This window comes from Fragaria vesca, linkage group LG1, assembly GCF_000184155.1.
Source record: "Fragaria vesca subsp. vesca linkage group LG1, FraVesHawaii_1.0, whole genome shotgun sequence".
In the NCBI taxonomy this organism is placed as follows: domain Eukaryota; kingdom Viridiplantae; phylum Streptophyta; class Magnoliopsida; order Rosales; family Rosaceae; genus Fragaria; species Fragaria vesca.
This window is the reverse complement of record NC_020491.1, coordinates 9,080,416-9,098,218: the sequence shown is the minus strand read 5'-3', so window position 1 is coordinate 9,098,218 and position 17,803 is coordinate 9,080,416. Positions and strand designations below refer to the sequence as shown.

General features: G+C 39.4%; 1 protein-coding gene and 1 pseudogene across 2 annotated transcripts; both read left to right on the top strand.

Annotated features, from left to right (window-relative positions):
- The first annotated feature begins 1,466 nt into the window (after nucleotides 1-1,466).
- Nucleotides 1,467-13,618, top strand: LOC101307934 (annotated as a pseudogene). The gene is made up of 5 exons (XR_183840.1): nucleotides 1,467-2,516; nucleotides 2,652-3,194; nucleotides 11,919-12,379; nucleotides 12,428-12,959; nucleotides 13,101-13,618. The product of XR_183840.1 is annotated as an uncharacterized LOC101307934 (transcript).
- Nucleotides 13,619-14,260: 642 nt separating this feature from the next.
- On the top strand, nucleotides 14,261-16,963 carry LOC101307633. Its single transcript, XM_004289070.1, has 3 exons — nucleotides 14,261-14,383; nucleotides 14,866-15,856; nucleotides 16,533-16,963. Exons 1-3 carry the CDS (start codon nucleotides 14,261-14,263, stop codon nucleotides 16,961-16,963), a joined length of 1,545 nt encoding a protein of 514 aa, XP_004289118.1.
- Nucleotides 16,964-17,803: the final 840 nt, after the last annotated feature.

Here is a 17,803-nt window from a genome sequence, read left to right as displayed (position 1 = left end):
AGAGTAAAATAGACAATCTCAGATAAACGTAAGTAGTGGTTTAGTTGAGTAACTTACTGAACTCGATTCTATCCTGGTTCAGAGAAGTAGTCAACGGCCTCCCAAGTACTCATGCATGTTTTGCTCTCACATAACTGCAGCTGGGAAATTCATCAGACACTTCGCCTCTCCACTCAAGTAAATGTCAAGAACCCTGTCAAAGTAAAGAAATTAACGTAACAATATCAAACCTTAGCACAACAACCTCAAATAATTTATTAACAAAAAATTGTAGATGCCGAAAAACGGAAAGAGAAACTTAAAATCTTCCCATGTCCTTACGCTTGTGGATAATGCCAACTCCTCTCAGATGCATAGCTTTCGAGTTTCATTGAGGCATTTCATCGAACACCTTGCCTTCATTCGTAAAACAAACTCAAGAACATAATCGCTACAAAGAATGTCTGCGTCTTCATCAGGATATGGTTACTGATATGAAAGAATTCATGGGTTGTATGCAAGTGGTCATTTTGTTTGCCTTTGGTTGCCGTCGGTGACTCAATGCCATGCCGGAATTGGGCAAGAACTGATGGAGTTAGAGAAACAAAGGCGCGGGAACAGGAAAGTGACAAAGGCATTTGTGCTTGGGCTTGGACGGAGGGTTTGTTCTTGGGCCAACCAATATATTGATTCACATGTAAATAGAAACCTTAAGCTTACCAGACAAGATTTAAAAATTAGACCCGATTGACTCATAGATGTCATCAAACTAGTGAGTGCTAACTAATTATGCTAATAGCGAAGAAAATAGGACATCTTTTGTCTACCACCGATATTTCCCGTAATTTATAATTCTTTTCTCTTAGCTTAAATAAAGTCTTTTCTCGTTTTTGAAAAAGCTTACAAGACAAGATTTACGTAGATGTAAGAGCTGTACAACATTAACAATGATCAGTGGCACCCAAAAGTTTAGAATTTGTATCAGTAGTGAGTAGTGACTAGTAAGTTTAGTGCTTACATTAAGTAAAGTATAAAATATTAAACTAGTTATAATATTATGAACGTAGGTACACCTTTATGATGTGTCATCCATAATGTAACCTTTTGAGAAAACGTAAAACTAACAATATTTTTTATAATTATGTAAAAATAAATTGTATTGTGCATTTTTAAATTGTGTCATCTATAACGTAACCTTACGGCACGACCGTTTTGGTCATCGTTGTTTTCACTTTTATTTTTTTATATATAATTTTAGTCTGAACTTTGTTCTTCCATTTTGATGTTGATCTTTTTCTTTTAATAAATTTCTCTTAATTCTGCCAAAAAAAAAAGAAATTTCAGCCACTTCATTTGGCTGGCTTGAGAATATGTAAATGGAGCACTTTAGTGACATTGACTGACAAGAAAATTGAAGCTTTTGTCCCTATTTTAACCACTACTGGAGACCAAACTCAATTATATTTCTCCTTGATTGAGCTGAAACCGAACCACCATAGCTAAAATCAAACACGATGTTTCCTCTCAATCCCAAACACTTGCCCAAATCATTGTCCTCTCTCTTCTCAGCCTACGCTTCCTTTACAGCACTCAAGTTCTTGCTCCAGACCGTTGTCAATGAGCTCAAAGACTTCATTCCCTCCTGGGTCCGATCATACATATACTCAAAGCTTCGGAAATTCTTGTTTGGACCTCCCTCAAATGATAAGCTCACTCTTGTCATCAACAAGAACATCGGCATGGCGACCAACGAGATCTACGACAAGGTGGAGGTCTACCTCGGATCCAAGATTAGTCCCTCCGATTCTCGGCTCGAACTGAGCAAGACTAGCCGGCAGAAGAGTGTCAGCCTCGCCGTTGAGAAAAGAGGCCAAGTTATCAAGGACAAATTCGATGACATAAAGCTCCGGTGGAGCTACGTGGAAAGATCATCAAAGAAGAACAAAACAAAGTACAAGCCTCATGGTGATGATGATGGAGAAGACCAGTATCAGTGGAGCTTTGAGTTGACTTTTGATAAGCAACATAGAGACAAAGTGATCGACTCCTACATGCCCTATGTGCTTGCTCAGGCGGAGTCCATTAAACAAGAGGAAAGGGTTCTGAAGCTTTATAGCGCTGGCAGGGAGGAGTATAAGTCTTCCAAGAGTTGCATAGACCTCGTGCACCCTGCAACTTTCGAGACGATGGCAATGGATCCAGAGCTGAAGAAGATGATTATAGATGACTTGGATCGGTTTGTGAAGAGAAGGGAGTTGTATAAGAAGGTTGGTAAGGCTTGGAAAAGAGGGTATTTGTTGTACGGTCCACCCGGTACTGGTAAATCCAGCTTGATTGCAGCCATGGCTAATTATCTCAAGTTTGATGTGTATGATTTGGAGCTTTCTAACATTTACGGAAACTCTGACTTGAGGAGGATTTTACTTTCTACATCAAATCGTTCTATTGTGGTTGTGGAGGATATTGATTGCAGTGTGCAAATCAAAAGTAGGGAATCAGCTCTGCCTTCTAAAAGCTCTGCAGTTCAGGCAAGCAAGGTGAGTCCCTAAATATAAATTGTTATTATGCTTAAACATTTTAACCGGTAAGCATAGCACTACTATGTAGTAATGTAGTATAGATGTTATATGTTCTAGTTAATAGGGATTGAGATTGTGTTGTGATAATTGCAGTTCACACTGTCTGGTCTGCTGAACTTCATAGATGGGCTGTGGTCCTGTTGCGGCGATGAGCGAATAATTGTGTTCACCACCAATCACAAGGAGAGATTAGACCCGGCATTGTTGCGTCCTGGTCGAATGGACTTGCACATTCACTTGTCATATTGCACTCCAAGTGGGTTCAGAATCTTAGCCTCTAACTACCTTGGCATTCATGAAAGCAGCCCTCATCACCTCTTTGGAGAAATCGAAAGCTTGATAGAGAGCACAGAGATCACCCCTGCAGCTATAGCAGAGGAGCTTATGAAGAGTGATGATGCAGATGTTGTTCTAGAAGGGCTTGTCAAATTCCTCAAAGAAAAGAAGGCTGCAGATGAAAAAATGAAGTCAAAAAAGGCTAATAAAAGAGCTGAGCAGGAAAGGATAAAACCCAAGGATAATCCTAGTTCATTCTCTCCTTGGAAATCCATATTCGGTTTGGGTTTGCCATGGTATGGCAGATGCTCTAAGACAGCAGAGGAGGAAGAGAGTAAAACAGGGAAGGAGAAAGTTAGGGACTAACAAAAGATGAGGATGTGATCACAAATTTGTTGAAGAGTTGCAGTAGGAATCCGAGTCAAGTTAGGGTTTCTATTGCTTGGGATAAACGCAACTTGTTTCCATTTCGAAATTTACACTAGGTTAGCCAATTTTACTTTCCTAAATTTTCAATTGACCATTTTGCTATCTTGTATTTTCAGAACTCACCAGTACTTTGATGGAATAATGAACGAATTGATATAAAAAAGAGTATCAAATTGACTAATTTTGAAGACATTAGTGAAACAAACAAAAACTTAAGGTAACAAATTGTGAAAAGATAATAAATTAATTGAAATAAAACTTAAGATAGCAAATTGATACAAATTTGGTTATTCAGCCCAAACTAAAACACTAAACCACAAAAGCCAATCCACAAAGCCTAAAAAGCTAGCACCTAGCCTCATTTGAAACCCACAGTTTTGTGCCACCAAATCGTGGCTCACATATCCGCTGTGGTGACCCGTCACTAACTCACCCCAAACAACCAACTCGCTTTAAGCTAGATCCCATCGCATGCTGCCCATCACGAAACCTGCAAAATAAGGAGGCCCAACAGCGAAATGGCAAGGGTCATTGCCTTCAAGCCCAAAGATCCATATATCAGTGGTGCATCCGATGCCAATTTGTTCGTTGTCTGAGTCGCACCAAGCCCCCGTCCTCACCTTCTCAAAATGGAGCGTACAAAATACAAGCCTTGAGCTGTCATGGTTTGAACAAGCCTAAAACCACTCTTAGAACATCTCCTACTATAAGCTAAAAAGTCAAATTTAGCATATGTTTACTCCCATCATAAGCTAAATTACATTTTTCAAGATAAAAAATTTGGCTTGAGCTATTTGGTAAACCAAATTTGGCTTATAAAGTTTGTAAGCTAAAATTAAATGTAATTTTATTCAACTTTACATTCTCCTTTTAATTTACACAATCATCAAAATTAAAAATTCGTTACTCACAATCATTGCGAAGATCTCGATAAGATCTTTCATATGAGCTCCATATCGAATATATTTATATAATATTTTTTTATGAGTAATTATTGATTTAAACAAATGTATGAGAAAAGAAAAATAAATGGCTTTACCTTTGGATTTAGCTTATGGTGAGAGTGTTTTTTAAAGCCAAAAAGCTATAAATTTGGCTAAAAATTTAGCTTACGGTGGGAGACTTTGGTAAGCTAAAAAAAGATTCTACAAAATATTCTTGTTTTATAGGTTAAATTTGGCTAAGAATTTAGCCTACCATGGGAGATGCTCTTATAGAGCCTTAATTAAAGCAAGTCAAGTGGGAAAAAAGGTTAGGGTTTGCTAGTTGCCCATCTGGTAGCGTTAAAACGACGATAGGAGGACGATAAAAACACCACCAGACATAGAAATTTGGATATGAGGTGCGTTGGATAGCCAAGAGAGAGTCATAGAATTTATTGTCGATTATCCAATGTCCACTACCCCTAATTTTAAGAATTTTATTTCTACTAACAAAATCAGATTTTAAAATTCCCCAGAGCCAACTTAAACAGCAGAAAGACAATTATACCCTTAATAAATTAAATAAACTATCATAGACAATTATAAGAGTTTATTATAAACTAAAGTTTCTATGACCGGATTCCCACCACTAATGACATTAACCGGTTCCAGGGGTTGTTGATCGGACTCCGACGACTGTTGACCGGGCTCCGGCGACCGTTGACCGAACTTCGACAAAAGCTAGAAGATCTATTGGGGGTAGCAGGGGTCTATTGGGGGCAGTAGGGGGTCTGTTCAAGGGTCTACTGGGGGCAGTAGGAGATCTGTCCGGGGGTCTACTAGGGACAGTAGGAGGTCTGTCCGGGGGTCTACTGGGGGTAGTAAGAGGGTCTACTGAGGGCAGTAGGAGGTTTGTCCGTGGGTCTACTGGGGGCGGTAGGTTAGTCTACTGGGGGCGGTAGGTTAGTCTACTAGGGGCAGTAGGAGGGTCTATTAGGGGGAGTATGAGGAATTTTCTTATTGAGGGCAATATGACCACCTATTGGGGTTAGTAGGAACATATCTCCAAAACAACAAAAATAACAAAACCAACCCACCAAAAGAATAAACGAACATGCATGCAATGATCATTAAACAGAGCTTTGTTTCAATCTCACATTTCCGAGCTTCACATGAATTTAAGTTTTGAACTAAATAGAGAAACCCATCACACTAATTTGATTAATGAGACAAAGATCGATTCATCTTCTCCACCATAACAAAAACAAAAAACAAATTCACATACGACTTGTTCACCTTGACTAGGCTAGCGGTACTTGTCGACATGATCATGGCATGCTTCAAGGTCCCAATTAATCTCAACCTCTGCTTCCACATAGCAGAGCCCAAGCTCCTCCGATCCCACTTCAAATTGCATCCCCAAAAGTCCAAAATCCTCACCAAACCCCACCCTCCAGTCCCTCATATCCCTCTCCGTTGTCACCGCCATCTCCTCCTCGTCCCTTGCCGCGGAGATCAAGAAGGCATCTCTTTGATCTCGCCATCCCCTTCGCCTTAACGATCAAAACCCACGGCGTCCGATCAAGATATTTGTGTTCGAAAGGATGTTGAAGGCAGTGGAGAGTTTGTGGTAGTTTGGCCGAGGGCTGAGGTCGTCTCTGTGGTGGTCCGACGAAGGGCGGAGGTCGTCTTGGTGGCGATCTGATACGGCAATATTCGATTGGTGATGAGAGAGAGAGAGAGAGAGAGAATGAGATCTGGACGAGAAAATAGAGAACGAGAGGAGAAGGGTAATTTAGAGAAAAAAATAGTCAAAACGTTGAAAATTTTGTTAGTGGGAACAAATCACTAGAGTGTATAGAGTTAGTGGGAATTTTAGGTTCTTATTTTGTTAGTGGGAAAAAAATCATTAAAATTAGGGTATGTATATGGGAATTTTCCCTACTCTATTTTGTACAATTTTCAGCAAAGTGAATTTATTTTTGTTATCTAAGTGTATTACATACATGTCTAAATAGTATTGTTTGAAAAAATCCTAGCTAGCTAGAAGAACTGACTTTTTTTTTCTTCGAAATAGAAGTTGAACGCAATAGATCAACTGCCGGCAAACTGTCAATGGCTACGGTCAACTGTACTCACAACAAGATAGCCAGTAAGAAAATCCATAAACCCTATTAAGCAAAGCAAACTCACCCTCACGGCCTCACCATTAAGTGATGAATGAGGGTGGCAAGGCACCCTTCATACCGAGCCGATTACTTGAGCCCAATACCCCACACTTGAGCTCAGGCCCAAAGGTCCATACCCAACTATAAGGCCGAAAACACCAGTCCAACACGGTGGAGGCACATATCACCTTCACCATCGTCGACACCGCTTAATGTGGTGGTCGACCACCCCATTCAACAATCACCATCGAAGGTCGCCCTTGGTGTTATTCATCTCGGAAAGGTCAAACCTTCGCCGGCTTGCTTTAAATGACGATCTCCTCTGGTCTGAAAGAAAGCCTTTGTTGGCTAAAAGGACGTTTTTAACTAAGCAACAACTTTAAAATACAAATAGAAGTCGTAGGATTAAAATCTCTTTTCACCCTTACAATGCTACTAAGATTTGAACCCATGACTTCCTTTACGGTGTTAGTTAGGCTAGCTAACCAACATGTCACGGGTTACCAACATTTCAAAAAAAAAATGTATATACTTGCACACATAAATTAGTATTTCAAATCTAAAGTTCTAAACATATATCATAAATAATTAATTAAAATATTATTTTTAAAGTTTTCTTTATCAACCTTTCAAAAAAAAGGGAGAATGAGCCGCTTCCTCTCTCACGTTAACCCTAATCCTCCTCCTTTCTTATGGCGGCGAGATTGGGTTGTGGGATGATGGTGGCAGCGAGATCAATAAATCCAGACCCAACTGGTTTCAGGCAACGAGAGTGTTGCGGTCCGCCCTCTTATCTATTCCTTCTTCTCCCGCAGCGGTTGTGTGTTAAGAAAATAAGTAGTTTCCTGTGCTGACTAGGAGAAGGTACTCAAGTCTCAGGCAGCGCGCGTGACCTCATTAGTGTTGTTATTTCAGTTAATTAGTTTGTTTAAACTAATTAGGGTTAATTAAGTTGAAGCCATGGATGTGTGACACATGTCATCCATGTTGAGGCCATATATCCCAATCTGTAACCCTTGTTTTGTATTATGAATGAAAACACTTAAAATTTTTGTATGCACAACGTGTATTTACACGACGCAATCTTAATCGTTCATAACGATTCATATGTTTGACCAACATGTTTCTATATTGTTTCCTTTAATCTTGATCATCCATGCATGTATGTGAAGATACTCGCCGTGTATAGAAGATGCTCTGATGAAAACACATCTTCTCTCTCTCTAGTCTTCTTCTGATCTCTCTTCTTTTCTCTCTCAATTCTCTGTTAAGGTCATCACCTTAACATGGTGGAGGTTTCCATGCGGCGTCTGGTTCTTGCCTGGCGTGGTAAAGAAGATGGTGGTTTCGACTACAACGACAGTGATCTATTTGCTTCGTACATGGACATGCTTGCTGGTGGAGAGACCAATGCAGTGATTGTTAGAGGGTAGCATGCTATTTGCGGTAGCGTTGTAGGGTAGTCGTCGAGTGGATGGATTATCCAATGTCCCAACGGTGGTGTGGTTGAGAAGGTTAGCTATAGATTCCTTGATGGTGGCTGGGTGTGGACATCGTCGGATCTGGATAGTGGTAGGATATTGTCTCTTGTCGGCGGCTACTCTTGCTTGGGTTCTTTTCAGGACGTTGGGCCGGGTCAGATGCTAGGGTTATAGAGATGGACTTTGGGCCTTGCAGTCGGTTCAATTTGGGATGACCTAGTTTTATTGAGTCTTAGGGCTTTGCTGGCCTAGATCCCAGGGATAAGTAGTTTGGTTGTGGGTTCCTAATAAGTTGGATGAATCCGACAGTTACTGATTATCGATTGAGGTGCCAACTTCAGGGTTTGCGGCATTAGAATGGCTTAAGTTGCTTAGGTTTTACTTGAGTTTCATAGGTCATTATAACATAATTCGATTTTTACATAGCCTACAAAGGTGAGTTATGTATGTATTGTTCTCCTACTTTATTTGATCAATAATAACTTTGCGTCATTCTTTAAAAAAAAACCCTTCATTTTTTTTAAATTTTTTATCAAGATTATTCTTAGTGGATATGATATATTTTTAATATACTAACCTTTTACCCATGCATTTGCATGGGCTCACATTTCTTAATAACACTGTTATTTTCTTTAGTCATAAAACCCAATACCCACTTTTCTCTCTCTAATTATCTTTTTATTTTATTTATTTTGTTTTTTTACCATATTTACCCTTATTCTTAATAATCTAAATTAACTTAATCAATTGAGACCTTTGCTTCATCATCTTATTTCGTCTAATCAAGGAGCTTTTGTTCCTGGGAAGTCGATTTTCAATAACATTTTAATAGCTCATGAAATTTTTGCAAATTTTCATAGAACAAAAAACAGACAAGGTTTTATGGCTCTCAAGAAAGCTTATGATTTTATGAATTGGGATTATATAAGAGCTTGCTTGCAGAAATTTGGTTTGCATGCCCATTGGATCAATTTAATTATGAATTGTATCTCTACTGTGTTATTTTTAATTATTCTTAATGGTAAACCTCAAGCTTCCTTTAAACCTTGAGAGGACTAAGGCAAGGAGATCCTTTGTCTCATTATATTTTTATCTTATGTCTGGAACCTTTGATTAGACATTTGAACAAATTAGCTGATAATCCTAAAACTCATATTGGTATTTTGTCTTCTCCAAATGGTATCAGAATCTCTAACCTTTTCTTTGCAAATGATTGCCTTATTTTCACAAAAGCTTCTTCTAAATCTGCCAAGCAGGTTTTAGAGACCATGAATCTTTTTTCTAAAGCTACAGGTCAGCATATTAATTATGATAAGTCTACTTTTTCTTTCTCTCATAATGTTCCAAATGCCATTAGGAATAGACTTAGCTCTTTACTTTCTATTAGACACAAAACTACTATTGGTAGATATCTTGGTGTTAAACAATATATTTTTTTGGAAAGACCCTCTGAATTCGAAAGATCTTATTAGCAAAATTCAGAAAAAGCTTGCAAGTTGGAAAGTCAACTCTCTTTCTAGAGGAGGAAAACTTGTTTTGATTAAATCTAGTCTTTCGGGTTTACCTAATCATCTTCTGTCTTACTTTAAGTGTCCTAATTTAGTTACTAATGCTCTGGACTCAGAGTGTAGAAAGTTTTTTTGGGGACATAGCACACATTCCCCAGTTTCTTGGTCACAAGCTTGTTTGCCTAAAGATAAAGGCTGGTTAGGAATACGACCTACTGAACACTTTAACAAGACAACTTTAGCTAAGTTAGGGTGGAAAGTTTTGACTGATCATGACAATTGGTGGGTCAGAATTGTTAAAACCAAATACCTTAGATGAGAAAATTTTTGGACTGTAAGAAAAGGAGCTCACTGCTCAGTTGCTTGGAAAGGAATTTTAGACTCTAGAGACCTTTTGAAACAGAGAATGAGATGGACTATTGGAGACGGAAAGAAAGTGAATTTTTGGCTCTTTAATTGGGCTTATCCTTTTCCTTTACTGAATTTCATTCCTGAAAATCAACATGAACATATGAATATTTCTGAAACAGTAGCCGACTATATTACAAACCAACAGTGGAATATTCAGAAGCTTTCTACCGTTTTACCCCAAGAAGTAGTGGAACATATCCAGGTAATTCCTCTCCTTTATTTTCCTCAAACTGATAATTTGAATTGGGGTCTCACTGGCCATGGACATTTCACTATTAGCTCAGCCTCTCATCTGCTTACTCAAAATCTAGAAGCTCATTCTCAAACCCCACTTTTAAAGAAAATGTGGAAGCTCAGTATTCCACCTTAAGTTAAAGTTTTTGCCTGACAACTCATTAGAAGTAGACTTGGTACGACAGATAGACTCTATACTAATTTACAGATTGATAGAAGCTGTCATTTTTGTCACTCTACCTTGGAAACTGCTAATCATCTTTTCCTACATTGTAGGTTTGCTCAACAAATTTGACAGTTAACTTTTCCTAACTTTCAAGTTCATCTTTTTAATTCCTTTTTGCACTGGCTACAATCCTTAACTGCTGCTCCTTCTATATCTTTTTTAGAAATTGCGATTACTACAACGTTCTCTTTTTGGAAAGCAAGAAATAACCTAATCTTTAGAAACAGATATGTCCATCCTGAAAATGTTGTTTACTCTACAGAGAAACTTTTTCGATATTTTTCTACTATTAATGCAACTTACCTTAAGAGATTTTGTAGATTTGTTAAGCCTATTCATTGGCATGCTCCTCCTCCTCATACACTTAACCTCAATTTTGACGGATCTGTTGAGAGTCACTCTGCCTCTTCAGGCTTTGTTTTTAGGGATACAAAGCATATTGGCCCTAATGATGTTCTCACAGCTGAAGCTTCTGCATTATGTGCGGGTCTTTTAGCAGCATGGATCTATGGTTTTCAGAAAATTTTGGTTGAAGAAGATTCTCAAATCTTAATCTATTCCATCAACGGTACATGTTTTACTCCTTAATTGGAAGATTCAAGTTCTTGTCAAAGACATTCTCTTCCTTGCCTCTCAGGTTGGTCAAGTTTCTTTCACACATGTTCACCGAAAAACGAATTTCGTGGCTGATGCAATTGCAAAACTGGGACATAAAATTGGAACTCAAGCTTGGAGGAGATCCCTTCCTCTTGCAGCTAGTCAGGCTTTTTATTTTGACTTTTTATGTGGTGGTTTTAATAGGGGCTTTGTACTTTGAGGTTCTTATTATATTGTCGGAAAAAAAAAACTTAATAAGAGTAGTATTGTGAGAACATATTGCTCGTTTTATAGTAGTAGAGATACATAAAGGATTTGGTCTCATATCCCATTTTTTGCCTTCTTGTTTTTGGTTATGCCAATTCATACTACTTCCTGATGGGGCATACATATAGCAAAACCACCAATCCAAGAAGCCTCTATTTTTTTATGTGATCTTTTTTAATAAATTCCTGTTTTTTCTACTAGGAAAAAGGTATCATCAAATGTCAATTGAACTTGTGCAACACATAAAGCGCACTGAACCGTAGCTTTGAGTTCCTGATCAAGCTAACATCTACTTCATCATGTGATACAGAGAAGAGAGTCACAGAGAGCTGCAGATGTTGCAGGCATTTACAGTTGGACCTTCCTGTATTTGCATACCATCTACATTGCATTGAATGAATAGAACTTGATCTCATACCCAAAAACTGAATACATCCAACTTCTCCCTTCTGGGCTCTGCAAGTCTGCAACACATACACTTCAAATATTGATTGTAAATTAAGCAACCTACCCCATCAATCTCACAGTAGGATCAACCGGTTCTTGTTGTTTCTTGGTAAAAGGTAAAGGTTGGATAGAACTCAGAGGTTCTCCATGATTTCAAAGTTGAAAATTTCAAAGAGAAGAGTACAGAGATGAACGAGGACGCGTGTGAAAATCAACCGGAAAGAATTAGAGTTTTTGGACAAAGAGCTCTACGTCATGAAGAACAGAGATCCTCGGTCAAAAGATTTTCTGCTTGACTGGTTGACTGGCATGAAATTTTGATGCTTTGGTTCTATTAAACCAGAGACTCATTTCTCTTCCCTGAGCTTGAAGTCTTAGACAGAACCACCATAGCTAACACACAACACAATGTTTCCTCTCAATCCCCAACACTTGCCCAAATCATTGTCCTCTCTCTTCTCAGCCTACGCTTCCTTTACAGCGTTCAAGTTCTTGCTCCAATCCCTTGTCAATGAGCTCAAACACTTCATCCCCCCCTGGGTCCGATCTTACATATACTCCAAGCTTCGAAAATACTTCTTCAAATCTCGCCCAAATGACAATCTCACTCTTGTCATCAACAAGGTCATCGGCATGGAGCTCAACGAGGCCTACGACAAGGTGGAGGTTTACCTCGGAGCCAAGATTAGTCCCTCCGATTCGCGACTCGAACTGAGCAAGACGAACCGGCAGAAGAGTGTCAGCCTTGCCATTGAGAAAAGAGGCCAAGTTATCACGGACACATTCGATGACATTGAGCTCCGATGGCGCTATGTGTCCAAATTATCAAAGAATACTTGCACAACGAAGGACAGGCATCCTGGTGCAGTTGATGGATATGCGGAAGAGAAGTGTCAGTGGAGCTTTGAGTTAACTTTCGATAAGAAACACAGAGACAAAGTGATAGACTCGTACATGCCCTATATGCTTGCTCAGGCTGAGTCCATTAAACAAGGAGAAAGGGTTCTGAAGCTTCATAGCACTGGCAGGGATCCTTATGGGAGTCCCAAGAAGAGTTGTATAGACCTCGTGCACCCTGCAACTTTCGAGACGATGGCAATGGATCCAGAGGTGAAGGAAATGATTATAGATGATTTGGACAGGTTTGTGAAGAGAAGGGAGTTTTATAAGAAGGTTGGGAAGGCTTGGAAAAGAGGGTATTTGTTGTACGGTCCACCCGGTACTGGCAAATCAAGCTTGATTGCAGCCATGGCTAATTATCTCAAGTTTGATGTGTATGATTTGGAGCTTACTAGTGTTTATGACAACTCGGAATTGAGGAGGGTGTTGTTGTCTACTTCAAATCGTTCTATTCTGGTTGTGGAGGATATTGATTGCAGTGTGCAAATCAAAAGTAGGGAATCAGCTCAACCTTCCAAAAGCTCTGCAAGCAAGGTGAGTCCCTAAACTTTAAGTATCTATTTTACTTGAGCACTTAACTGCATTATCCTAAATATAAATTGTTATTATGCTTAATCATCTGCACCGGTAAGCATACTGTTATGTAGCATTGAGATTGTGTTGTGACAATTGCAGTTCACCCTATCGGGTTTATTGAACTTCATAGATGGGCTGTGGTCATGCTGCGGCGATGAGCGAATAATTGTGTTCACCACCAATCACAAGGAGAGATTAGACCCTGCATTGTTTCGTCCTGGTCGAATGGACTTGCACATTCACTTGTCATATTGCACTCCAAGTGGGTTCAGAATCTTGGCCTCTAACTACCTTGGCATTCATGAAAGCAGCCCTCATCACCTCTTTGGAGAAATCGAAAGCTTAATAAAGATCACAGAGGTCACCCCTGCAGCTATAGCAGAGGAGCTTATGAAGAATGATGATGCAGATGTTGTTCTAGAAGGGCTTGTAAGATTCCTCAAAGAAAAGAAGGCTGCAGATGATAAATGAAGTCAAAACAGGCTAAAATGGCTGAGCAGGAAAGGATTAAGAAAGCAGAGGAGGAAGGGACTAACAAGGCAGAGGTGGTAGGGAATGTGAGAGGAAAGGAGGAAGGGACTAACAAATCAGATATCCAGGAAATGGCAAACTGGTAGAACAGTTTGCTGATGAAGGCAGAAACCACAACTTGATCATCTGTAATAACTAAAGTAGGTTATCTTTATGAGTTAAGTAGGGATTAAAATGTCTGTGGAGCTCCTTTGAGTAAATTTCTACTTGCAGTAATCTTAGCTTGGTTTGTTTAGTATTATTAAGAAGCATAGGTTTGAAGAGCCGGTTTAGCGGTAAGAATTCCTAGTCAAGTTAGAAATTCTAATGTTTGGGTGGAAACTTGTTTTCTAATAGGAGTTCTGTTGTAGTGTCATCTACTTTTAAATTCCATGTTCACAGATCAGTTCCTTGGCATTTATATTAGATGGGAACCCTTATTAGCCAGTTGGAAAGTCTACATTTCTACCTAGGTCCATCCATTTCTTGCTTTGAAGAATTGTTAGATTAAGGGGAAAATTAGCTGAGAATAATATTAACAATTTCAGATAATCTTGGCATGTATAAGTACATGGGATATGTTGGTTCATCAATTCATCACCATGGAGAATGCAAGGGACAATAAACTTGAGATACAATATCTCAGTTAATTAGAAAGTAGTGTAACAATATCAAATAAACCTAGTAGTAGTCTAGGTAGAGTAACTTACTGAACTTCCATCAATCTGGTTCATTCAGAGAAGCATATAATGGCCTCCCTCCTGATGATCCAGAAAAGTGTCACTATTCTAACTCTTCAAACAGTTGCATATATCGTCAACAACCATGTTGTGCACTCTATAATTCTGGCTTTGGGCTCCCAAAAGATGAAGGTGTAGTGACAAATACATCACCAATTTTGAAACATAATTTCATCTATGATAGGCAAGAAGGATGATATGCACAATGAAAACTTTGTTTAGTTACCCCTGTATTTTACCTATGCTGTTCTCTAAAGTCCAAGCACTACACCATAAAGAAAGTTACTGATGGCTACGCTCCAGTTCCCAACGGTCTTGTTCTCAATCATGTTCACTTACCTTCAGTACTTCACCATCTGAAACGAAGATCGAGTTGTATTCACAATTTCACACTCTACTTGTTCAACATGTGATAACAATGATGAAAAAAAGATCACACATAATTTGTTTGCAGAGGCTGCAGGCTTTTCCAGTTGGCCTTTCCATATTTCCATACCATCTTCATTGATGGGAGAATCAATACCATATCTCTCTCATACCCAAAATACTTCTCCGACTGGTCTCTCTCTGCAACACACACAACACTATAACCATTAACAATGCCTCAAAGCTAGGACCTCCACCCTAACACCCTCATTTTGCTCTTCAACCCCAACACAATGTTTGCTTCCAATCCCACAATGTTCTCAGCCTACGCCTCATTTGCCGCCTCCATGATGCTCCTCCGTTCCATAACTGACCAGCTCATCCCAGCTCCACTCCAAACCTACATTTACTCTTTCCTCCGCCGCCTCTTCACCCCTCTCTCCACCACCTTAACTCTCGTCATCGATGAGCACACCGGCCTCATTGCCCGCAACGAAGTCTTCGACGCAGCAGAGCTCTACCTCCGGACCAAGACTAGTTCACTCACTAACCGTCTCAGGGTCTGCAAGACTCCTAAGAAGAAGACGATCAGCTCCGCCATTGATAAAAACCAAGAGCTAGTCGACACGTTCGAGAACATGAAGCTAACATGGCAGTTTGTGTGTATAGAGCCCACAAAAGGTGGAACGTACTCTTATGAAAAGCGTCACTACGAGCTGAGCTTCCACAAGAAGCACAAGGAGAAAGTGATGGAGTGTTACTTGCCGTATGTGTTGGCTACGGCTAAGGCTATAAAGGAAAAGGAGAAGGTTCTGAAGCTTTACACACTCGACCGAGATGAGAACTCACGCGGTTCGGGGTTGTGGAAGTCCATTGGTCTTGAGCACCCTTCTACATTTGACACAGTGGCGATGGAGCCGGATATGAAGAAGAGGATTGTTGGAGATTTGGACAGGTTTGTGAGGAGGAAAGAGTTTTACAAGAAGGTGGGGAAGGCTTGGAAGAGAGGCTACTTGCTTTATGGTCCTCCGGGAACTGGGAAATCGAGCTTGATTGCCGCAATGGCGAACTATTTGAAGTTTAGTATCTTTGATCTGGAGTTGAGCAGCCTTTCCACCAACTGTGAGTTGAGGAAGGCCTTGTTGTCTACGTCGAATCGGTCTATTTTGGTTATAGAGGATATTGATTGCTCTGTTGAAATCCAAAACAGAGAAGCAGGGGAGGGTGCTTCTAAGAACAATAAGTCCAACAAGCAGTGGCGGATCTAGGATGTACATTTTGTCTAGGCTAATTAGAGTAGCTAAAACGTATTTTTTTTTTTTTAGTCAATATTGTTACAAAGATTGTGTTGATCGAAATGATACCATATTACCAATTTACCATGAATCATAAAGAGATAGAAAATAATGGGGAAAGAAAATAAAAACGAAAAGAGGAAGCAAAAAAAGGAAAAAAGGAAAAATTAAAATGATACTTGAATCATAAAGAGATAGAAAAAAATGGTGAAAGAAAATAAAAGGGAAAAGGATGAAGAAGAAAAAAGGAAGAAGCAAGAGGAAATGCAAGACTCAAACCCAGCTCATGTTGTTTCTAAACAAAACACTGAACCAACTCAACCAAATCAAACTTCATAATATGTAGGACAAATACATTTTAAAGTACTGAGGCAATTTTTTTCTAGGCTATAGCCCATATAACCTCTAACATAGATCCGCCCCTGCCAACAAGATGGTGAGCATTGTTCCTTGTGTTAAATATGTGATCTTTTTCCCATATTCTGGTCATTTGTTGTGTTTACTTGTGTATTATCTTAAAGATGATAACCTTATTTGTTTTTATGTGCTAAAGATTTGAGCTTTAGTTTCACAATGTGGCCATTTCTAGTTTTGTCTAGGCTATGGCTAAAACGTGCTTGATGATTTGCAGTTGACGCTTTCGGGGTTGTTGAACTTCATTGATGGCTTGTGGTCAAGTTGTGGTGATGAGAGGATCATTGTGTTCACAACGAACCATAAGGATCGGCTTGACCCGGCACTGCTGCGTCCGGGGCGAATGGACATGCACATCAACTTGTCCTATTGCACTGCAGGGGCGTTTAGCATTTTGGCCTCAAACTATCTTGGGATTCATCGCAGCAACCGTCACAGGCTTTATGGCGAAATTGAGGGGCTAATTGAGGGCAGTGAGGTTACGCCTGCTGAGGTTGCTGAGGAGCTTTTGAAAATCGATGATGCTGAAGTTGCTCTTGAAGGACTATTGAGTTTGCTCAAGAGGAAGAAGGTTGAGAGAGATCAAGCAGAGGAGGGGAGTAACAAAGCTGAGATTCAAGAAGAGGCAGAAAAGTGAGCCAAATGTTAATGGTGACAATCATAACATGTCAAGCTGAGTTTACAGAAGTAGGGTGACTTCTAAAGGTTGGATCTTCAAGTATGTTTCAATAGGAACTTGTGTGGATTTTGAACTAGCTGTGATTCTGAACTATGAATATGTTCTGTTTTAGCCTTTAGGGTAACTTATCTACAATAAAACTGATATGTCTAGGCATCTTTTGTGTGTTATCTTTTATCGAATTCGAATTTCTTGCTTATATATGTCAGTTTATGAGCTTATTAAAAATCCTGTTGGTGTTCTTCCTTCCCTTTCAACCAAAGTGTGCCTATTTCGAACTTAAAAAGGATTCTTCTTTATGCTTCAGAATTTAGTAGCAGATGAAACTTAGAACTAAAAAGATAACCCTTGAATGTGTGATACAAAGCTTTGATCAATAGTCCTTGTAGAAATGGTGATGCTGGGAAAGTCTTGGTAGTAAAGAACAATAGTTTTACTGTTAGATTTTTAGTTAGTTCAGTGACTTCAATCTTCATTTGTGAAGAGACCAACTTGTCAACAATGCTCGATGTCTCAAACCGCGTGAAGCTCCCCTCTTCGAAGATGCCCGGTTGACTTTGGGTCTCTCTAAGCAAGTGGTGAGCTGAATTACCATGTTACCTTTCTGAAACAATCCAACATTGGCTAGATAACCTAGATTAGTCACATAAACAAGGATGGTTTAGTAAATTGACCCAGTTCCATTCTGAACCTCTGAATCATATACCCCTTTGTCTTCCATCTGAACTAAAGCTTGCAGCTTTGCTCAGAGTTGCTAAAGATTTCCAGGGGTGCTAATTGTATGTGTGATCGATCATA

Bases quoted from the DNA above. Each gene is read 5' to 3' on its own strand.
- LOC101307633 (XM_004289070.1), top strand. From the start codon at position 14,261: ATGGCCTCCCTCCTGATGATCCAGAAAAGTGTCACTATTCTAACTCTT. The intron at 14,384-14,865 runs GTGTAGTGACAA...CCTCAAAGCTAG, and splicing joins TGGGCTCCCAAAAGATGAAG to GACCTCCACCCTAACACCCT. The intron at 15,857-16,532 runs ATAAGTCCAACA...AAAACGTGCTTG, and splicing joins GGAGGGTGCTTCTAAGAACA to ATGATTTGCAGTTGACGCTT.